The sequence below is a fragment of the Eulemur rufifrons genome, chromosome 8 (assembly GCF_041146395.1).
Source record: "Eulemur rufifrons isolate Redbay chromosome 8, OSU_ERuf_1, whole genome shotgun sequence".
Taxonomy (NCBI): Eukaryota; Metazoa; Chordata; class Mammalia; order Primates; family Lemuridae; genus Eulemur; species Eulemur rufifrons.
Window position 1 is genome coordinate 44,948,384 of NC_090990.1, and position 24,126 is coordinate 44,972,509.

Sequence of the window (24,126 nt, forward strand, 5' to 3'; positions counted from 1 at the left end):
AGAAACATCTTAGGGAGGGAGTATTTGAGCAGATGCCTCAAGAAGAGACACAAGTTTACTATGTAGAGAAATTGGGAAGCACATTCTGCAGCAGGTGTCAGGACAGAGAGGCATAAACAAGGACAGTGCAAAGGAAATGACATGAAGCGCAGTCATTACCTGAGGGGCAGAGACTGGTCAGGCAGAAAGGTGCCCATCAGAGGGATGATATACTGGGATCAGGAGTTTGGACTTTATCCAGAGGAAATGGGAAGGTGTCACTTAAAAGAAGGGAAGGTTCAGCACTAGATTTTCACATGAGAATGGAACACTTTCCTGGATCTTTCCAAGATCTTGACTCACTTCACTGTTTCCCCTACACAGCTTCCGGAGGACAGGGATTCTCTCTTCTTTTTGTATTACCTAGACCCATCACAGCCCTGACAGACAATTTGAAGAATGTGCCCATTCCCCAGTCTCCATCACCTCTTGATTATTCACATCTCCTTGCATTTCACCATGTTTTCTTATGGCCCCTCTACTGGCAGTGCATCCCAGGAGGCCTTATTTTGTCCTGGGTGGGGCACACACACTGACACACCCACCTTGGATTTCTGGGTAGAGGGCCAGGTAAAGCAGACCCCAGCGCAGGGTTGTAGAAGTTGTCTCAGTTCCGGCAAAGAAGAGGTCTAGAGTGCTCCAGATGAGGTTCTCTTCATGGAAACTTGAAGTAGCATTGCCTGCATTCTAGGGAGGACAATATTTAATGTTATAGGTTCATTTATTCATAGGATTCCTGGTTACCATAACGTACAGGGGTTTCATCCTCAGAGGGAGATTGGAAGGAAAGGTCCCGAGAAGAAACAACTCTCCCTTTAGCCTCCTAGGAGGCAGAGACTTATTACAGCAATATCGTTAGCATCGTCCTGCCCCAAGTGCTAGAAGCTTTTTGGGTGGATGAAAATGAAAGACAATTATTTTCTTATGCCTGTAATTTGAAAGAAGCCATCAGTATCCTGGAAGGAGTATGGGATGTGAACAAGACAGATTTGTTTTCCAATGTCAGCCACTTCACTTAGCAGCTGTAGGACCTAAGGCAAGTTACTTAACCTCTCTCTGTGCTTCAGTTTTCTATTTTATAAAATGGAAATAACCACACACACCTCTTAAGATGACACTGTGGGAATTATGTGAGATGCGAGGGCACACAGCAATACCCAGCAAATGTTTGTGCTGAAAACTGAAATAATAAACAGAATTCCTCTTATGAACGATTCTTCTATTGCCTCATTAATCTTTTCCTTTCCAGTTTCCACTACTCTGATTCTGAAACTATTTCTCATGATACCCCATCATCTTTACCATGCTCCCCTGGAAGTTTCCATTTGTCCAGCATTGCTTTTCCTATTCATGGTCTCATACTTGCACAGCAAAGTCTCCTCCTCTGGGGAGAAGGCACTGCCTGTATTAATGTTATGGCAATAAAGTGAAATAAGAGGTAAAGAAATCCACCATCCTGCCCACTCCATGAAGAGGATCCAATAATCAATGTGTAAAGATTATGGCACTGATGCAGTGATGTATATTAGCCAGAGGTCACTGAGGAAAAGGGCATGCATACAGTTTAGCTCCCTACCCTGTCTTCTGGCCTGTAATGTTGGAAAGTGGATGCTATCAGGACAAGGGAGAAGGCAAAGCCCCATTCAGGCCCTGAGGCTAAACTGTGGCATCCAGTGCAGCTTTCCTTGTGTTCTGCAGAGGGGGATGAGAGAAATATTAGGTCACTGGGCCTAGGTCCAACTAATGACAAAACAGAGCTTTGAGGCTCAAGTGCTGTTTTTCCTAGTGTGTACAGCTCCTTCAAATATGGGTAGAAGGAGAGGATGTGGGATGAAAGGCAGTACTGGACATCAACATTAACTCCCCATCTTTATTTCTAATAGCCTTATCAATCCTGACTCAGTGCTACCTTATACTTTCTGAAATTATGCCTTGGGTTTGACTCCCCTGTGATACGCAGGGATATGGCCCAAAAAGGCGTCCATCTACATCCTAATCTCTGACAACCTGATATTACTTTTTATGGCAAAAAGGGACTTTGCAGATGGGATTATGATAAAAATTCTAAGATGGGAAAATTATCCCATATTATCCCAGTGGGCCCAATGTAATCAGAAGAGTCTCTGTAAGACAGAGGAAAGAGGATCAAAGCCAGAGAGAGAAGACGTAAGGATGGAAACAGAGATCAGAGGCAGAGAGGAGACTATGTTGCCGGCTTTCAAGATGGAGGATGGGGCCACAAGCCAAGGTATATATGCAGCTTCTAGAACCTAGAAAAATCACAAAAACAGATATTTCTCTGGAGCATACAAAAGGAGCTAGCTCAGGCAGACTTTGAGTTTGGCCCTGTGAAACTGATGTCACACTTCTGACATCCAGAACTCTAAGAGAATAAATCTGTGCTATTTCAACCCACCAAGTTTCTGGTAATTTGATACAGCAGCAATAGGAAACTAGCATAGCCCTATTTGCCCTTTAAGGACAAAACAGAGGAAACAACTTTGGTTTTCTCACCTTGGCCATTTCCTTGAGGTAAGCATCGATAAAGTCTCTTGTTTCATCAGGATTCCAATCTCTCTTGTGTTTTTCAATTATACGAGAAACAAACAATTTCAGTTTTTCCCAATTTCTGAAGACAGTTTGATGGGATCCAGGAAGGAATTTCATTATCCATGGAAAGATACTGTAGAGCTAATTGAGAAAAAGAAAACAATCGTGGAGACAACATGGTGCCACTTTTCCACCATTTAACACAACAGAAGCCAACTTCCTTTCCATGTCTTTCACGGGCTCACACTGAAAGCTTGTTCAGCTGTGACCCCTCTTTTCTGTCTCACCCCTCTAGCAAAGCACTGCAGCTCTCTGTCCAAACAGTATCCAGCCTTGTAGCACTTCTGGCCATCCCAGTGGCTTGCCATCCTGGTGCAAAGCATCACCACTTCTTCCCTGGATGCTGTAAGAAGAGCTTTCCACAGTTTTGTGATTCCATTGCCAACCTCATTCCCAGCCCATCTTACCCAGAGCTGCCAGAGAGATCCTTTAGCAGTTTAACCATGTCATTTCATTCCTTGGCTCTCAGTGTTTGGGGTTTTCCACCACACAGGGACCAAGTCCCATGTCACTCCTCTGGCCTGTAAGCCCCATCAAGCTGGGCACCGCAGACTGGCTGCCTCCTTCCTAACCTCGCTATCTATTTTCCAGCAGTAACCTCTAGGATCACAGCAAGGATGCTCCTGTTTGAGGCCTTTGCAGTTCCTGTTCCCTCTGCCTGGAAAGCTCTTCCTCTGAAGTCCACACATCCCCAGCCCCTCACTTCATTAGGGCTCTGCCCTTTGTCACCTCCTCATAGCTGTCTGATTGATGATCCCATAAGCTGAATGACCTTTGTCACCTTCCATCTATTTTCATGTCCTGTTTTATTTTCCATCATGGCAGTTATCACTAATGTGTGTGTGTGTGTGTGTGTGTGCGCATTTGTCTCCCCCACCATGTTGTGATCTCCATGTGGGTAAGAATTCACAGTTTTCACCGAAATTAATTGGTTGTTGAATAAACTTTCTGTAATATATGCTGAAAAATAGAGGTCATCATATAATGGAAAAATGCCTAGAGTTAAAATGGGACAGACATGGTGAGACCATTACCTTTGCTGCTTTCTAGATATAATAGTTTGATAACAGTAATACTACTGCTAATAATATACTTTGTACCTTGTTGATCCTTAGACTCCTTGCAAGTGGGGCTCCAGCATGGTTCTGGGGACCGAATGACATGAGATACACAGAGCACTCAGCACACAGCTGGTGAGCCACTCTCTGTACGTGCCTGCACACTGCATGCCAGCTTGCACACACTGTGTTGCTTCATGTCATATTTATAGAGTTGTTAGGAAAATTAATGGAGATAGAGTATTTGTAGTTGTCTGTCAAAGAGCCTCCAATGTTCTGAGATTCCAAGAAAGGCTTAGTTTTCCTACCCTGCTGCCCCTGTGCTCTCTTCCCTGAGACATGGAGTCAGGAGCCGGCTGGGCACCCACCAAACTCTCATCACTTCCTAGACTCTACCTTCATAGGAAGAAGCCAACGGAATTGCTGAACTGGAGACCACCATGACTAGGAATGCAAACAAGTAATTCAAAATAACATTGTCAGTAATAAGAGCTCATATTCATTATGCCTTTTTCATGTCTCAGGAATCATGCTGACTACTTTACTAGTTTTGGTGTGATGGGTCCATAAAGCTCCCACATTAGTTGCTTGTCAGGAATCAGTAAAAATAAATGCTCTTCTAGATACACAATAGGGAAACTAATAATCAGTAAAATCATCTAGCTTTACAGCTATATAGTTAGATACACACAATAGCAGTCAGAAAAGAAAAAAATATTTCTGAAGGAACAGCAATTGCACTTCCAGCTGACTTTCCATGGCACAAGTGGGAACCCAGAGGATAGTGGAATAACACTTTGAACGTGCAAATAGAAATTTAAAAAAAAAACAGTCGAAATAAAAAAAATTTCTAAGTAGAGCAAAATGAAGATATTTTTGAATAAGTGAAATTGAAAAAATTGGCCACCAACTGACCCTCACTATAGGAAATTCAAGAGGAGGCTGTGAGATACAAGACGGGATGATGAAAAAAGAGACTGATAAATATGTGGGTAAATATAAGCAAACATTCACTGCATAAACAATAATAATCCTGCATACTTTTGAACTAAAAAAGGAACAGACTAAAATACATGACATTAGTAGCCTAGACCATTCATCAGAAGTCATGTTGTAAAGTTCTTGCAGTATTCTGGGGGATGATAAAAACTCTAATTTTTGATGCTGGTGGTTTAATGATGAATGTTGAAATTTTCAGGTAAAGACTAAAATAATAGAACAAGCCTGTTCATCTTCTAAACCAACACAGGGAAAAGGACAATGAGAAGAACACTCCATCATAATAACTCAAAGAAGAAGAAAAGAACAGATAAATAGAAATCACAAAATGATTAGAAATTAGTTCTAATTTGGTAATAATTTTGATTAAAAGAAAAGGAACTGAATGGTCCAACAAAAAAAACACAAAGACTTTCAGATTGGGTATGAAAGTTACATCTAGCTTTACGCTGTTTAGACAGGAAACATCTAAAATGTAAGGGCATAGGAAGGTAGAAAGTAGAAGGATAGAAGAGCAGTAGCCATACAGGAAGCAAGGAAAGACAATTACCTTTATTCATATCAGACAACACAGTATTTAGGGAAGGAAATATTAATAGACGTAAAGAATGTTACTAAATAGTTAAAAAAAGTTTCAGTTACTAATAATAAATAATGATTTAAACATGTATGCATCTAACAACATAGCTGTAAAGGATATAAAGTAAAAATTGACAGAAATATAATGAAAATGAGAACAATCCGCCATCTTAGTAGGAAATTTTAGCACACTGGACACTCTAGCCAGCACAATGAAGCAAGAAAGAGGAATTAATGGATAAGGATTGGAAAGGAAAAAAGAAAGCCTCCTTTATTTGCATACATATGATTGCCTATGAAGTCATCCAAAGATGAATTAAAATACTGTTACAAGTTTACAGAAGTTGATCAATACAAAATCAATAACAATAAGCCAATTGCAAAATGGGAAAAAAAAGAATTACAATATCCCCTATTTGAATCCTGAAAAGAAATAATGCATGTAGGCAATGATCTTCTATAATTTTTGTAACCATTAGGTAAAAAGCGGAAGGGGGATGATATAATAGATCAGACTGATAACACCTGAATCCACCGCTCAATGGTAACATGAGACAACCAGACATTAAGTACATTCTAAAAAGCAGCCTTTTCAACAAACAAAATCTTACTTTGATCAATCCTCTAGATTTAGTTACCAATGTATATAAAACACAGGAATAGAAGAACATGTTAATAACCAAAGAAATGTAAGCACTAAAATTTAGAATACCTGGAACAGAAGAGAGAAATGGGTGGGTTAGGGAGAAAGAGAGAGGAGGGACTCAAAGACAATTGGCAGTATTGTTCTTTCCAAAAAGAACAACATAGGTGCACAGATATATGTCATGTATGGCTTTGTACTTTACATGAATGATATAAATGTTTTTTGCATATGGTAAACAGTTGGTTAATATTATGAAAAACACTAGAGTCAACAGACTGATTTCAAATAACTTAGTATTGGAATCAAATTTAAAAGGATATTTCTAGGTTTAAATCCACACTCTCCCCCCACAAAAAAAAAAAAAAAGAAAAAAAAAAAGAAAAACCCATCTGTATCTAACATTAGCCCCAATAACATTTACAAAGATATTGAAAGAAAAATTCCTTACCTGACTTGCCACTGAGGCCTCTTTACATGTGGCCTCATCCAGTAACCTCAGTAGCTCCTGAAACTGACCATCCTGGTACTCAAATCGCTTCCCAAAGGTGATGGAGCAAATGATATTGGAAACTGCATTGTTGATTTTGAAGTGAGGGTCAAAAGGCTGTTCTGGAGGGGGAGGAAGGACAAGATGGATTTGTTCTAGTTCCCACTGAGAGTCTACGCTCTCTGACATAGGACATACCTAGTACTGAACCATTCATGAGGCCTGGCTACACCACCTTTCACTGGGGCTGACATACAACAAGTACTCAGTCAATGCCACAGTCAAACTGATGAGCAGGACTTAGATTCAGTCATGTGCTTTTGCCCATCTTCATGCATTTAATTCTAGAACTCCTTGAGGGCAGAGTCATGGAGACTTGTTCACTGTTCTATGCTCAGTACTTAGCACACTGCTGGGCACAGAACAAGCATTAGGCACTGCATAATTATCTGCCCAACGAATGAATGGGCCACAATCTCCCACATCTGTGCTATGAAATGCTCACCGTTCTCCTCCTTGATTGCCTCAATGAGGTGGCGGGCCTCCTCCTGAATGCGTTCCTCTAAGCTCTTCTTTCCCAGACCAAAGTTCCTTAGTGCTGTCATGGCGAACCTTCTTTGCTCCTTCCACAACTGGCCATTGGACATGATCAATCCTGGGAAAAAGAAAGTCAATACTATGGTGTTCTGGTTCAATAATGTGAATATCCAGCAAACGGTATGAAGATGTGTGGGAAGACTGAGGAAAGGAAAAGGGTATAAATGCACTTGAAACCTGTTCAGAGAAATCACTCCAAAGCAGTGGACATAACTGACTGCTGGGGATGTTAGGCACTTTAGTAAATATTTTTATGCATCTGCAATTCAGTACTCAGAGAAATTCTGTGGGGTAGGTACAATTATTACCACCACCACCCCATTTTACTAATGAGAAAACTGAGAAACAGAGGATAAAATAAATGTCGTAAGGTTACACAGTACATAGCTAAAGAGGTGTTCAAACTCAGGTCTTCCTGATTCTAAAGCCCATGCTCTGATTATTAGCCACATAAGTCAAGTTAAGTATTCATGTCATGCCAAATGCTAGAAATGTGCTTACAGATAAGATAAAGTCCATATACTTGAGGAAGCCAATAAAGGTTTTATAGGAGAGTTTTTACCTAATGGATGGTAAAAGATAAAGGGATAACTCAAGAAAACGAGGAGTGAATATTCCATACAGAAAGAACACCACAGGCAAAGGGAAAGAAAACTGTCTTGCTGTGTTCAACAGACCATCATCTGTCCATACACAGGTGAGGCCCTGTTCCTTCCATTTCTTCACTTCCAGAGCAACCTCCATTCCTTTCACCCTTGGCCTTGGTTTCCATCACCAATGAAATGGCCTTCCTTGCTATCACATCCAGGGATACCTTTTAACCTCATCTTACTTGATCTTGCAGCAGCATTAGACACTTCTTTCTGGAAACACTCCAATCCAGTGGTGCTGAGGATAACACATTCTCCAGATTTCCTTTCTAATTCTCTGCCAGCAAATTCCCATATCTTTTGCTGGTTCATGTTCTTCTATTAAATCTTGAAATGGTGGAGTTCTCCCAAAGCCTCTTCTCTTCTCACCCTATATTCTGGGAAATCTTATCACTTCCTAAAACTTTAAAGAGCATCTATTAATAGTGATCATCTATGCTGTCCCTGAGCTCTAGCCCCATATATATTAATACAACATCTGCTTGACTTTGCTGACCTAAAGGCATTTCAAACTAAGTATATCCAGGCTTGAACTCATGATTACACCATACAATTCCCCACACATGCCCAACCACAGGAAACAGCTTGTCCTTTTATGAGTGTTCCTTGTTTCCATCATTGACCCATTTGGGTGTCATCTCCACACCTCATTCTCCCTGCATCTAGGTCATCATGCCTTATTAGATTCACCTCCTGGATGTCTTGAATCCATGTGTCTTCACTGCCACTGCCCTAGTCTAACCTACTATCAGTTCTCACCACCCCCCTGGTCCAAGAACACCTTCTATAACCAAAAAGGCTACACTAGTCTCTTGTTCTTTTTTGTCCATTCTCTAAATGACAGTCTAAATGAGTCTTAAAAATGTACAGTGTAAATATGATAATTTCCTTCTCTACTTAAAACCATTCGAGAACTTCTGTTGTTATTAGGATCAAAACCAACATCCTTAATAATAACTTGCATGAACTATCCCTGGCCAAGCGCAGCAGATGTATTTTCATTTAATTGTCTCCTTTTAATCCCTGTCATTGCCACATTGGCCACCTTTCAATTCCTCAAGTTCACTGTCTTCTGTACACTTCAAGGACTTTTATATTCTGCCCCACTGCTTCATTGTTTTTTTACTTCATTCAATTAGCTTTTCCTAAATCTGAGGACTACCTTAGATAACTTACATAAGCACATTCTGCATTTATCACCATAACACTATAGGCTTTAGATTATTATGGTTAATTGATACAGTCTTTCACAGTGAATAGAACTTACATAAGGACATAGATTTCATCTGTTCTACTCATTACTATATCACTCCTGCCCCCCACTGTGCTTCACATGGGAGAGAGTACATTGAGTGGATACAGAATTAATTGATTAACAGTACAAGGGAAATTGGGAAGCACCTCAAAATGCTTCTTTGACAGAGTAATAGAGTTGAAATTTCATTTCAGTTTTTAAATGTTTAAGTTTCTTTAATGATAATCTTAAGTATTCACACTGACCTGTTCTAACATAGACCAGAAGAAGGCTGGAGATCCCTGGTCAGCACGGCCTTCATGGTAGAGCATAAGGAGCTAGAGACAGAAAGCAGCAGCAGAAGGAAACAGATCCACATCCATTTTCCTAAGGGAAGAGGCTCGGAATGGGACAGCAGAGAGAGACCACATCTCCTCTTCCTCTGCCATAACTGGGTGATGTGGTTACATCATTTTAAAAGCATCTGCTGTGAGTTTGTACAGGACATGTGGCTTCTCCCAAATCTCTAGTATGGCCGACCCTGTGAAGTGCCCTGAGGGGGTGACTTCAATCAGGAAATGTGGGCATCCAGCTTCTGTTATAGGCAGGATGCTTATACGGGGCCGGTTGGGGGGTTGTTGGAAATTTATAGTCACAGAGGCACAACTGACAGACCCTAAGAATATCAAACACACACCTTCAACTGACCAAGAATCTTACTTACCATTTCCCTTAATGATATGTTCTCGGAGAGGAACAATGGGCCGATTCATAAAGTGTTGGTCCATGTGGATGAGGGCTTCTTTGATCAAGGGAAGTCCAGTAATAACAACTGTAGGTATGTCCCCAAAGTCCAGGCTAAGAAGGTTCCCATATTTCTTCACAAACTGGAAAACAGTTAAGTAGTCACAGCTGAATATGCACACACCTGAGTGTTCACAAATGGAGGTTGTGTGTGTGTAGCTGGAGGGACTCACACTGAGAGGAACGTGCATGCGTGCGCAACTTGGTCTGATGGGAATGTTTTTGTTTCCCTTTCTCCTCCTCTCAACAAGGCTCAGAGTCAATTCATTTCAGGATGTACAAGGTTCCTTATGAACATCCATTCATATACTCACCCAGCATGAATTGAGTGAGCATTCACGTGTCCCTAGAGCAAGGCCGGAGGGTATAACTATAATAATATAAACAAGGTCTCTAACCTCAAACATCCTAGAGTCTAGTGAGAGAGAATTCAGCACATCTGAACCACGACTGAAGGGTGAGATATGCTTAGGGGAAGTCTGTGTGGCAAGCAGGGACTTCTTAGTAAATCATAATATCTGTTTAACCAAAGAGAACAACCCCTTCCTACACTGGCCATAGAATATAGAAACAAATGCTCGACAACAGAAGGTGCCTTACAGGGTGGACCAGGCATGGAGAAAGCTCCCTAGCGCTGGAGTGACGTGAGAATCTCGGCTCTGCATTTCAGTTGCTGTGGGCTCTGGGGAAGTTGCTTCACTTTCTGGGCCTCAGCTCCCCAACCATAAAAGGCAGAAAGTTATTCCTGTCTCAGAGGGTTCTGTGAGGAAGAATGAAAGCAGCCGTGTGAAAGGCACTTTGTTTTCTGGTCCAGGCGCACAGCCACTCAGCAAGTGTCCAAGGAATAAACAAGCTTTGTGTGCAAAGGGCTGTGGATGGGCGCTCATGGTGGCAGAAAGAACAAGTGCTCATGTGGGGAGACGGCACTTGAGTCACAGAAAGCCACATTCCCTCATGTTTTATCTCATTAATCCCACAACCACCCTACGGTAGTAATGATTTTCCTCATCTTTCAGAAAATGAAAAAGTCAGAGCTGAAGTAACGCAGCCAAGGTGACAAAGCTTTTGAGTGGGGCAGGGAATTTGCCAGGCATTATGTAAGATTTGAAGACAAAGACGTGACCGTGAGATGGCTCCAGGAACTTAGAGTTTAGTAAGAGTGAGAGAGTGAAGGTAAGAATGAGTGGAGAGTGAGAGAGTTGGGTGGGGGAGGCAGGAGGGAGGGAGAATTGGAGTGGGGGGGTGTGTTTATGACTATGCCCACGTGTACAGGGATGTGCAAACATCCTAATAGAGAAAGTGGTCTATGTAGACCCGATGCTGATCTTTTATTTGCATGGGTTGAGTGTAGCTGTGGACAAGGTATCAAACAAAAGGGCTCCAAGTCCTCCAGGTGTCTGTGCCTCCCTCCCTGATCCTGGTCCCCTTGTGCTGACACTCCAACATGCCACTCTTATAGCCCTGAGCCTACATGGCCCCATCAGAGCCAGTGCAATGGATTCAGTGCCATCCCATCACCCTCATCCCACACCAAAGACCAGGCCTGAACTCAGCCCTTCCATCACTGTTTTGTCCCAGCATCCTCCATCGGTCTTTGTTCATCTCCAGCACAGCATGTCCTGCCTCACGAGATTCAAGGTTCAGTGTCAAGTCAGTTAGACTCTACAGTACATGTCATTACTTCTAAGAAATTGCAGGAATAGGTCCATATACATCAAGCAGACTTTGTATTTCACCTTGCTGAGTCCCTGGATGAACTTCTTGGGCCTAACAAGAACAATTTCTTAATTAATTTAGAATATTCCATCAGATTGTTTTTGGGAGAGCTGAAAAATCTCAGGTTAAGTTAAATAACTCCTAATTGGCGAGGTATGCAACCTAGAATCTCAGCTGATACTTGGGAGGGATTCAGAACTACATTACTATTTATTGAAATTAACTTCTTAGTAGTTCCATCTCCACCAGCTCTCCGTGTATATTTCCAGTTCACAAACACTGTACAAAAAACTTTCATGATATTACCAAACATGTAAAGCTGGATAGGTCAAACAACCTCCTGGAGCTCTGGGACTCATTACGGCGATGTCTAACAATTCTTGAGTGCACTGTACCAGTCACTGTGGCAACTGCTTTACAAGCACTAAATGATCCAGAGGGCATTGGAAAGGACTTTGTACACCAGAGTATACTTTTCAATGTATGTCATTAAACAAGCCCTTTTAAACAAACAGAGCAAGGGACTAAGGGAGATTAAAAATAAGATGGTTCGGAAGGCAAAAAAATGGGGTTAAAATCAGAAATGAAAACAGAAAAGAAAGAGAAAAGGATTGAAATAAGAGCCGTAAAAGCAAAACAAAAGCAATAGGAGATAGGAAATTTAATACTAGGAATAAAATTTCAAAAGTAGCATTAAGGGTTTAGAAAATACAATGGAGCAAAATAAACCAAAACTAGAAGTGAAGGATTAGTGAGACAAGAGAGTGGACCATCACTGCTGAGATAAAAAGTTGAGAGAGATTCCACTCTATCTAAATGCTCAAATTTAAGAACCAATGGAACAAAGACACAAAGAGAGGAAAAAAAAAAAAGGAAAAGAGGTACTGATTCACACTCCCACCAGCAGATCAGAAAGTTTGTTTCCCTGAATTCTCACCAGCACTGAGCTGTTCATTTGAGTGTGTTCCTGCATGTCTGCAATCCTAATAGTCATACATAATGCATGATGTTTGTACATTTCTATAAGGTTTAACATCTTTCTCTCAATGTTATATTTTATATAGTTATATTTTTAAAATCACCTGTTGATATCTTTTAAACACTTTGTGTTAGAATATTCAACTTTTTCTCATTTATATGTAAAACTTCTAATAAAAGGTTGCAAATACCGTTTTAGTTTCATTACATGCAACTCTAGAAAAATATATATCCAAGCCCTATAGAGGTACTGCTGAGTGTGTGTGTGTGTGTGTGTGCATGTATGTGTGTGTCTGCATGAGTGTGGCAGGCAGTGGCAGGGTGGGCACAAAGAGAGGTAAAATTCCCTCCCTCTTTCTCTTGCTAAACTGTATTTTAATATGCTATGTCAATGTGTCTGAATTGCCTGTATAGTTAAAAAGCATTTCTATCCAATAGAGCAAAAAAGAAAACAGGGAAACTTAAAGAAATGAGGAATACATCTTTTTAACAGTGGTTCTTAACCTTTTCTGAGTCATAGAATCCTTTGAAAATTTATTGTATGGCATGGATCTGCTCCCTAGTAAAGTCCTGTAGACATAAATACAGTTATGCATGCATTGCAGGAGTTTACCTGTCTTCTGTGGCCCATGAACAGTCCTGCTAAGAATAATGTTCTCACAGGCAGTTAGTTCTTGGGGCTATGCTGGTTTCTGAGCACAGTCTGTGGAAATCAAATTTATGTTCAATTCAACAGCTTTTTTTGGGAGGTATCATCTGGTATTGGCTATTGCACGTGGATGTAATACAAAGATCAAAATATGGTGTTTTCCTAAAGTGTCCAGGTCTCGTGGGAGAGGTTGACTGTGCACTAAAGACTCATACTGTACAGCAGAAGATGACATGTTACAATACTGATGGAAAGGGATGGGAAGTTATTACAAGAAGAGATGAATTTTCACCACAGATGTGGGAAAGACTTCTAAGAGGAGATGGGATTTGAGTCAGATCTTAAATAAAGGTCAAGGAGCCAGCAAAAGGATATGTACTAAGGTGGCAAAGAGATTTGTGTTGTAGAAACAGCATATGCAGATGCAGAGGTGAAAATGTAGGTGTTTGGGAACAACACAGCTCCTCTGTCTGACTGCAGAGCAAGGTTCATTCGCTATAGAGCACCGACCATGTAGTGGACCAAGGCTAGGTGCTCAAAATCTGATGGGCCATATGGGTAAATAACCAGTTCTTAGTATTGCCATTCTGTACAATACATTATTTGGTGGGGGAAAGTCAGGAAGCACATAGGGGAACAGGGGCCAGGCTAGGCTCCTGGAAGAAGAATCTTCCTAGTTGAAAGGGAGCTGGAAGACAAGGCTGGTGAGGTAATCTGAGCTAGACTGAGGAGAATCTTAATGTTGGGTGAATGATTTGGTTTTTTTTTTTGTTTGTTTGTTTGTTTGGCTTGCAATTAGAAGTCTGAAGATGTTTGAGTAGGAGAGGTGATGTGAGTACTTAAGAGTTTGGATTGTGGAGACATTCAAGCCTGTTTGAATCTATGCTGTGCTTCTTACTTTCTGTTTGATTAGGGGGCAAATTATTTAAGGTTTCTGTGTCTCAGTTTTCAACTCTATAAAATGAGGGATATGCCTAGTTCCCATCTTTAGTATTGTGGTGATAAGTAATCATCATAATAAAATCGATAATAAAGTATTTTTATAATTGACATTTTAGGGAGTGTATTTTAGAAAGAGGATTCTTGTAATGACATCAACAAAGGAATACAGGAGCAGAGACCAGCCAGTGGGCTACTGTGGCCCATCCAGCAACCAGGTCAGACAAATGTCTGGCATGCAATGAACATCTGGCTTTTCTTGAGTTTGTTGATACAAACTTTTAAAAAGGGGCATAGTGGAAAATATACAAGATATGCTTAGTAACAACTATGTGCTAAGAATTCTGACAATAACTTGATAATAATTAACTTTTTTTATTCTTATATTAATAAAAATCATTTAAGGAATTCTTGGTTTTCAGAAAAACATGTACAGAGATTTTAGAACATAGGCTGTGGCAAAAAGTTTGGGATCTTTCCAACACATTCTGTAGATCTCATCCTTAAATGAAAGGATGAAGATTTTCCTCTCTCTTCTTCTGCTTGAAGATGGTGCTCCCTAAGTATTAGCTGGCCACATTCCCTAGCCTGTCTAGGTGTGGCCAAGGGGACACAAGGGTAGTTAAGTGTGCATCTGCTGGGTCACTTCATTAAATGAAAGCAGCTTGATCACCACCTTCCCTGTCCCTTTCCCCATGGGCCAGAACTCATACATGATGCTGTTGGTGGAGGACCAGAGGAACAAGATGGAAGGAACTGGAGGTTTTAGATGACACTGTAGTACTAGGCAGCCTCCCTATCCTGAACTTCCCACCTAAATCTGAACTCCTCTGTGAATGGGAAATAAATTTCAATCTCACTCACATCACTGTATTTTGGGGTCATGTTGTTATAAGCAGCCTGGTATGTATCCTAGCTAACATATTTGTCAATCTTATCTACCATTCTCCCACCTTAGTCTGATAAGATTTTTCTCTCATTTAAATAAATGATGCCATAATAAGCAATATAGCTATAATAGGGAAAGTTTAGAAAATGGGGTGGGGTGGGGGTAGGGAGAAAAGCTCCCATCACGCCATACAATCAAATCTATTTCTTCACTGTCCTCTCATTGTGTTTTAGTTTAGACCATTTTCCCCCTTTAAAATCTTCTATCCCTTTCCTCCACTTAGCTACTTGCAAAACATCAAACATTCCTTTGAAGTTCAGCCCAATTTATTCCAACATTCTACAAAAGGTATCCTCAGGATTATCCATTTGTAGTGATCCCATCTCCTGATATCCCATATGGTTACCAAGCATGTACACATACTACACATTTCATCATACACTGTCTTGTACTGTGCCTAGTATATTGTAAACACTTAACTAATGTCTGTTGAAGAAATAAGCCCAAGAATAAACCAATTATCCTCAAATTGTATCGTGAAAAGTCACATAGCATAAGTAGAGAATAGGTGTATGAGTCAAATAATCTTGTTTTGAAGTCCTTATTTTGCCATTAATTTAGCTGAATAACCTGGGAAAATCACTTTGCTATTTGTTCTGAGTTTACTCCATAGTAAAATGAAAATGCAACCAGATAATAACTCATGTGCCTTTCATGAAGATTGGATGAGAATTAACAGAAATATTCTGATGTAATATCTATTAGTTAGTACATAATGTCCTCCAATTCAAAGAATGTAAATTTAATCATAATGAAATCATACCTTTTAACTTCATATATTTCATACCCAGAAATATAAAAATGTAAACCTATATAAAATTAAAAAACGGCCGGGCGTGGTGGCTCACGCCTGTAATCCTAGCACTCTGGGAGGCCGAGGTGGGCGGATCGTTTGAGCTCAGGAGTTCGAGACCAGCCTGAGCAAGAGCGAGACCCCATCTCTACTAAAAATAGAAAGACATTATATGGACAGCTAAAAATATATATAGAAAAAATTAGCCGGGCATGGTGCTGCATGCCTGTAATCCCAGCTACTCGGGAGGCTGAGACAGGAGGATCCCTTGAGCTCAGGAGTTTGAGGTTGCTGTGAGCTAGGCTAACGCCACGGCACTCACTCTAGCCTGGGCAACAGAGTGAGACTCTGTCTCAAAAAAAAAAAAGAAAAATTAAAAAAACACTTGAAAAATAAGACAGGAATGATTACTGGGCCAGGAATAAGAACCTAGTCTCAGTTTCACCACTACCTAGTTTTGTGACATTAGGGGAAGCATTTATCCTCTCTACTCACAAATATCTTGGTAGTAAAAAAAAGGGTACAAATCAAACTTGTATTCCAGACAAGATTGAATAAAAGCATCCTATGCTGCTTCTACTAGTCATAACACCAATTGACAGAGACAAAAATAACTCCAAGAAAAGTCTACTCTCTCAGGCAAAAGACAGGAAAAGGACAGCTTGACAGGACAGAAACATTGTAGCTTTTACTTCTCTTTTCTGGAGGAAAACACCATGAACAGATGTGACCTTCCTCAGCCCTAAATTGAGAACATGGCTGGAACCTTGTCTTTCACTTTACCTAAGAAGTAACAAGCTGGTGTCCTTTCCTGCAGAATCTGTGACTTGAATTGTGACTTCCAATACTGAACTGCAATAAAGAGACTCCTCTGGAGGGCGTCTTTGGGCAGAATTAGGATTTCTACTTTTCTCCAACAAGGAGGTATACTTCCCCATGAGTAGATGTGGGCAGATCTGTGACTCCCATCCCTCTGTGGTAAGGAAATTACCCAGAGGTTCCCTGTCTCTGTCCCCATCTCCCTTCTCCCAGCCTACACTGATGAGACTACGTGGTAGATGCCTGAGGGGTGGGTAACACATAGTGGGGTAGACCAGAATAGCACTGCCCAGGCTGTATAACCTAAATTAACATTTGAACCACAGCTCACAAAAGTGAGCATTCAGAATTTAAATAGGTTATATGCTAAAATAAAAGTTTTACATAGTATCCACAGTATATCTTATAAAGTGGTAACATAATACACAAAATGTCCAGGATATAGTTTAAAATGACTCACCTTTCCAAGAATCTCAATTTAAATGAGTTGACAGCAACATTGAGATGATACAGATGTTGGAATTATAGAATAATTAAAGGTTTTAAAGCACCTGTTATAAAAATGTTCCAATAAACAATTATAAACACTCTTAGAACAAACAAAAATAGCAAATCTTAGCAAAGAAATAGAAGATATAAAGAAGAACCAAATGGAAATTTTAGAAATAAAAAATACAATGGCATATGAAAAACTCAATAGAACATCTCAAAGCAAAGTGGGGATCATAGAATAATAAGTGAAATTGAAGAGAAATCAGTAGAAACCATCCAGCCTGAGTAACACAGAGAAAATAGACCAGAAACAACAAAAACAGAGCCTTAGAGATCTACCATTTGTGCCATCAGTGCCAAAGAGTCCCAGAAAGGAAAAAGAAGATGGAGGTGAAAAAATATGTGAAGAAAGAATGGCTGAAACTCTCCAAATTTGGGAAAAGTCAACCCCACAGGTTCAAGAGCCCAAACAGGATAAACCCAAAGAAAACAGCACCAAGACCTACGATAATCGAACCTCTAAGAACTAAAAAGAAAGAAAATTTTTTGAAAGCAGGCGGAGAAAAAACTCATTACTGATGGGAAATAATGATGTAGAAAACAACAAATTTCGCATCAGAAACCTGGAGACCAGAAAGAAGTCTCACAGTGTTTAAAAATGTTGAATAAAAAAAAATCATCAACCTAGAATTCTATAGCTAGTGAAAATATACTCCAGAAAGGAAGGTGAAATAAAGATATCCTTAGATGTATAAAAGCTAAGAGAATTTTTGTCACCATGCCTACCCTAAGTGCTGAATGGCTGAAGAAAGTTCTTCAGATCAGAAAGGAAATTTTAAACTTGGAATCTCAGGAATAAAGAAAGAGTAACAAAAAAGGTAAATAAATGTGTAATTACAATAGACTATTTTTCTGTTCTTGAGTTTCTAAAATTGCATTTGTCCTTTAAAAGCAAAACTATAATATTGTCTAATGTGGTTCTCAATGTATGTAGAGATAATATTTAAGACAATTCTAACCAAATGGGGAGAGTATAGTCACCTAAATGGTTGTAAGATATTAGATTTCATTTGAAGTGGTAATATGTTGACACTAGTAGACTGCAATAATCTACATAAGCATATTGTAATCCTCAGAGCAACCACTTGTAAAACAAAACACATAGATAAGTTACAAAAAACTACAGATAAACGAGAATGGAATTATTTTTTAAATGTTCGTGTAACCCACAGGAAGACAAGAAAGGGAAAAAACAGTAATGAAAAACAAATAAAAGATTGAAAATAAATAATAAAATGGTAGGTTGAAATCCTAATGTATTAATAATTACATCAAATATAAATGATCCATATTTGTCATTTAAACAGCAGAGACTGGCAGAATAAAAAATGATGACCCACATATATATACCGTTTATAAGAAACTGATTTCAAACACAATGATATAAGTAGGTTCAATTAAAATGATGGAGAAGCTTATACTACTCACATACTAATCAATAGAGAGTTTCATGTGGCTATATTATATTAGAGAAGTTCAGGGATAAAGAGGGACACTACCTGATAAAAGGGTAAATTCGCCAAAATACATCACAATCTTATGGGTATGCATAAAATAACAGAGCTTCCAAATACATGAAGGAAAAAGTACCAGAACTGAATGAAGAAATAGGTAAACTCACAATTGCAGTTGTGGACTTTAACATGTCACTCTCAGTAATTCAGAGACTCAGTAGAAAATAAATCAGCAAGTCTATAAGACAACTAAACAATACCATTACCAAATAAGATCTAATTGATATTTACAAAACACGCCTCCCCAACAAGAGTTGAATTTTTTTCAAACATGCATGATACATTTATCAAGATAGACTGTATCTTGGGTCATTAAATCAACCTTAATAAACTGAAAAGAATTTATTCTTTGACTGTAATGGATTCAAACTGGAAATCATTAACAGAAGAATAACAGGAAAATGTACAAATACTTGGAAATTAAACACCACACTTCTTAAACAAGGGCACAGGCTAGCTTTAAAACTCTGTGACTAATGCTGTCACTTAGTGTTACCAATTGGGCATTTCTCCCAGATTACTAAGAATTTTCTCATCTGTATTTGAGTACAGTATATAGGCACATGTTTAAAATATCCTAGGCATGTGTAGGGAAATGGGAACTAATAGCTGTTGTGCACCAAACAGAAGCCATGTCAATCATTCACTCTTTTATTTAATCTCTATAACCACCTGTCAGTGTTGTCTCTCAGCAAAGGACCTGTGCTGAGTTGCAGGGAAACCAGCTGAGGATCCTTGAGAAAGTGTCTGATGTCTGAGAGAATTCTGGGTGGGCAGAGTTAGGGAGCCCTGATAGGAGATGATTATAAAGAGGTGGACAGAGGTCTTTCCAGCTCAAGGAGGGTCCCAAGTGTCCCAGTAAGGAGTCTGAACACCTGGAGGCAGTGGGAGGCACTAAGAAAGTTTGAGCAGAGGAATCACATTATTACTTCAGTGAGAATGCACTGCGGAGGGAGGTGGCTGAAGGCAGGGGATCAGACAGTGTGGGGGTGAGAGGAATCCAGTTAAGAAATGGTGAGGATTTAGGTAGGATTATCACCATGTTACACAAGGGACATGTAGCTTCCTAGAACTGAGGCATTTTTAAGGATAACATAAAAGAGGTCAAGGCAATCATATTGTAAATAAGATGTTCCAATAATGTTTAACAAGGTAACACGGAATTAACTGAGTAAACTTCACATGGTTAGTACTCTTAATAATATCCCACCCCTAGAAAGGGCAGGTCAAATCATACCAGTTGACAGGAAGACAAACAGGAAAATCAAGCTCAAAGCAGGGTTTGTCTGGTCACAAGCATTAGCTACAGAGCCTCCCCTCCTTCCCCACCCCCACCTCAGTCCCCAGAATGTCCCTTGTCCTGCAGATCAGAGTTAGGGTCAGGATGGGGCTAGGCACTTTCCCCTGCTCCTACCGGCTGAAGTGTCAAGTGTGACTGCTCAAAGCCCAGGTGGAAGAGGCTGCCAGCGAAGGGCAGGCGCCAAGGCCCCGGGGGGTAGTTCTTTGGGCGCCTTCTTTTGAGGAAGTCAGCAAAGAGCAGAAAGACGACAGCACCCAGTAGCAGAGTCTGGGGATGGAGCATGACCCAGAGGGCGGCCGCCAGGGAGCCCATGGCGGCGAGTACGCCTGGGATGTCTGTGCAGTCTTCTGCAGCCTGAGAAGGCAACCGTCCCGCCTGTCCCCGCACTCGCCCTCCAGGACCGCCAGCCGCACTGTTTGATCTCCTCGCTCCAGCTTCGCCAAGCGCCTCCCCTGCCACGCCTCACTCCCAGCAACGCCCCGCCTCCAGCCCCGCCCCGGCTGCGCTGCCGCCTCTAACCCCGCCTCCCCTCTCAGTGCCCGCTCCCAACCCCGCCCCTCTTCTCAGCGCCTGGCCCTCTGCTGTGCCCTGCAAAGATGCCTGGCTCTGTATTCTGGGGAGGACACGTAGGGATCTTGGACAAGGCCAGGCTAGAAGCGATTTCTTTGTATGTATAAAGCTCATCTTTTGAAACATCTTGGGGCTCCTGCGTTTACGGTTTCAATGTGTATCAGAGAGCGCCACGGACATTTCAGTTCGTGTATTTCAATCACTTTGTCTGTCAGTGATTGGAACTGTGATGACCAACAGCAGCACCTAACATTTCTTGGGCTCTTTCTGTATGTCAGGCCACACACTCGCGTCTTTACACAAATTCTTTTATTTTGACAAAATTATGCAGGAGTTGCTCTTGTTAGTCTCATCTTGCAGTTGAGAAAACAGGTTAAGTACTAAGTACTTGGCCAATGAATGAATTCCCTGACCTGAGACACAGCTAAAGGAGGTCCTGTATTTGAAAGTATTTTGGAGATTAAAAAGCATCCCATTAAAGCTCCTAGCACTGAGCATAGTCCATAATAAGTGCTTAACTATCATTTGTTGAAAGGATGTCTTAGTCCTGGACCTTTTGGGTTTGCTCTGGGAGGCTCCTCTCTGAAGCCACAAGACTGTAAGACCTCCAGGTCCCAACCTACCATTCCATCCCCCAAGTGCCCACTTGTCCTCACCATTTGTGAGACTCAAAACATGAAGCACAGTTCTGGAATAGCATAGCATAGTACACACATATATGTACTGAACATAGAGATACACATTCTGTTTAAAATCTTTTATTAAAGGCATATAAAATAAAAGAGAATTGAAGTCTCATTCATCTTTCCAAAGTCCAGAGAAGGATACTCTTTAGGTATTAACTTGTATATTCCAGTCCACATTTCCTGTTTTACTTCAGCTGTTATGCGTGCATGATATGTTTCTAATATTTATATGTTGTTTTTAAAAGAATTGGTCTACAACTGCTTTTTCTTACTCAGTAGTATGGGCTTGGGATCTATCCTCATTGATAAATGTGGCTGTAATTCATTCAATTTAATACCTAATCATTCTCAAAGAAAGTGATGATAAGAAGGAAAAAAATAAAATAATAGCTAGGTGGTGTGCTATAACTATGCGACCATTTGTTGACCCATTCCCATGTCAATGAACATTTAGGTTTGTTATCTCCTCCTTCCCTTTCTAACTATTTTCTTTATTTTTTTTTTTTCATTAAAAACAGTGCCGTAGGAAGATGGCTTTCATACTGGCAGCATGAGGAGCTCTGCAGAAACTCTTCCTAGTAAAAATCCATAATTTATCATTAACTAGAATTGCTATAATATATTATCTAAAATGTATGGTTTTCAACACAAAATTACAAGACATGCAAAGGAAAATGATAGTGTGATCCAAGCAGAGTAAATAAAACAGGTAACTGAATGTGCCAGTGAGAGAGCCCAGGTGTCAAACTTAGCAAAAGCTATAAAGCAACTTAATTAGAAATATGTCCAAAAAACTAAAGAAAATTATAGTGAAGGAAGTAAATGAAGCTATGATGACAATGTCTCATCAAATAGAGAATATCAATAAAGAGACAGATATTATTAAAAAAAAATAACCAAATGAAATTTTGTAGTTGAAAGGTAAAATAACTGAAATTTTAAAAATTAGTAGAGGGGATCAAGAAGAGATGTAAACTAGAAGAGTTAAAAATCAATAAATTTGAAGATAGCTTTATAGAGATTATGCAATCTAAAAAAAAAGAGAGAGATAAGGATGAAGAATAATGACCAGGACATCAGAAAAATGTGGGACAACATTACACACCTGTGTAATCTGGTGGGAAAACAAAATGGAAGACAAGGTCCTGGAAGTTTAGGAAGGAAGTTCAAGTTCTGACTTGATTGGTTTTATTGTCTATCACTTGGCCTCTTTTCTAGAGATGTAATTTTCCAGTGAGTTACAAAAAAGTACACATGAATGGGGCTCTCACTCCCATTCTTTCTTTCACCAGGCAAGAAGAACCAAAACTTCCTCCTGCACATTAAAAACCCAAACATTTCTTCCAGACACATTTTTCTTGGATCTCTCAGCCAGCTTAGGCTCTCTCTAGCCAAATACCTTCCCGCTATCCTTTTTTCTGTTTCTCATTGTCACAGTGCAAACTACATTTGCTTTTCTCTGAATCCCAGGAAACAAGAAGGATAAGCACCATGGCTTCGTGGCATGTTGTGTTTTATGCTATTTAAATTACACAAGTCTAACTACTTTGCTATGGTTTGGGTGTTTGTCCCCTCCAAAGTTTCTTTTGAAACTTGTTCCCCAATTCTGCAGTGTTGGGAGGTGGTGCCCAGTGTAAGGCGATGCAGTAGGAGGGCAGAGCCATCACAAATGGATTAATGTCATTTCCCCCAAAGTGGGTTAGTTATCCAGAGAGTGGGCTGCTCTAAAGTGAGTCCAGCACCTCATGCTTTCTCTATTTTACACATGGTTGCTTACCCTTCTTTTTTTCTACCATATCATGACACAGTACAAAAGCCCTTGCCAGAAGCTGCCACCAAGCTCTTGGACTTCCCAGCCTCCAGAATCCTGAGCAGATAAACTTTTCTGTATAAATCATCCAGGCTCAGGTATTCTGTTATAGCAACAGAAAACAGACTAATATACCACTTTAGGGAAAACAGAGAATTTTTTTATAAGGGTTAGCCTAGACTTCCAGGGGTTTTGTTCACACATGCCATTTCTTCTTGCTTCCATCCCTTTCCCACAACATCACGTTCGAGGAACAGCGCAGAGGCGATGTTTGACTGGGGAGATGGTGATGCTCATTCTGAATTTCAGGCTCAGCTTCTCATTATTTGGGGCCCTGAAGGTGAATTTTTGCATAAGGGAAGTGAAGAAAATAAACAGCTCAGACCTGGCCAACTGTTCTCCAAGGCATGCCCGCTTTCCTGAAAGACAAAATCAAAAGAGGAGTTGTCCTCCCAGGTGGCACTGCTGCCTTGCAGGAATTAGGATCCCCAACCACAACCTGCAAACCTGATCCAAGGAAGGGCTTTAGGGGCAGCAGCTTAAGTGTGACAACACTTTGGGTTCACCCAAACACAGGAAGCAGAAGTCCTGAATCACAAAGCCAAATGCCTTCAGAGGGCAGGCAGGTGAGGTTGAGGGCTGAAAGTGGAAGGTATGGGACCATAGAACCAGAAGGCTGGACTAATGTAGAAAGCGTTTGTCTAGCCTAAGGACTTTAAAAACTCACATAAAAATGACAAATCAGACAAGGAAACAATAATTAAAACACTGTGTTAATGTTTACCAGTCCTTAAAAGGCAACTGTCCGAAATAGAAATAAGTAACTATCAGAACAGTGTTTCTAAAGTACAAGTCATCTTTCCCTTATGCCACTTCCTCCTCCTTAATCATGGCATCCTCACTGGCATGGGTGGCCCTCTATATTGGAACAGTAGCTCTTATACACAGTAGTCCTTCTCTCACACGAGCCATTCCTTCTAAAGTGGGGCCCGAGACTGGGTTCTGCTCTCCACAGCTCACACTTGGCACTGCCCTGGTCCCGTCCCACTCCATTATGTGTGGGTGAACTGGAGTCAGAAGGACAGAGGTCCAATTCTATTCCTCCTACGTGGTAGCCATATGATTGGGGTAAATTAAGCAACCTCTCT

General features: G+C 40.5%; 2 protein-coding genes across 3 annotated transcripts in view; both read right to left on the minus strand.

Moving 5' to 3' along the window:
* The window catches only part of LOC138390668 (cytochrome P450 2J2-like), a 35,346-nt gene extending 15,008 nt beyond the window's left edge, over positions 1-20,338 (minus strand). The window contains exons 1-6 of one of the 2 annotated variants that reach the window (XM_069480073.1): positions 20,027-20,338; positions 9,624-9,786; positions 6,924-7,073; positions 6,380-6,540; positions 2,554-2,730; positions 585-726 (exon numbers count right to left, since the gene is read on the minus strand). In XM_069480073.1, the coding sequence (XP_069336174.1) occupies positions 585-726; positions 2,554-2,730; positions 6,380-6,540; positions 6,924-7,073; positions 9,624-9,786; positions 20,027-20,224 (991 nt within the window). In that variant the 5' untranslated portion in view covers positions 20,225-20,338. Of the gene's footprint in view, positions 1-584; positions 727-2,553; positions 2,731-6,379; positions 6,541-6,923; positions 7,074-9,623; positions 9,787-18,719; positions 18,759-20,026 lie in introns of those variants that run through there. The other variant, XM_069480072.1, reaches the window with a different exon arrangement.
* Positions 20,339-22,160: 1,822 nt separating this feature from the next.
* The window catches only part of LOC138389561 (cytochrome P450 2J2-like), a 32,994-nt gene continuing 31,028 nt past the window's right edge, over positions 22,161-24,126 (minus strand). The window contains exon 9 of the mRNA XM_069478008.1: positions 22,161-23,397. Within this exon, the coding sequence (XP_069334109.1) occupies positions 23,219-23,397 (179 nt within the window). The 3' untranslated portion in view covers positions 22,161-23,218. The remainder of the gene's footprint in view (positions 23,398-24,126) is intronic.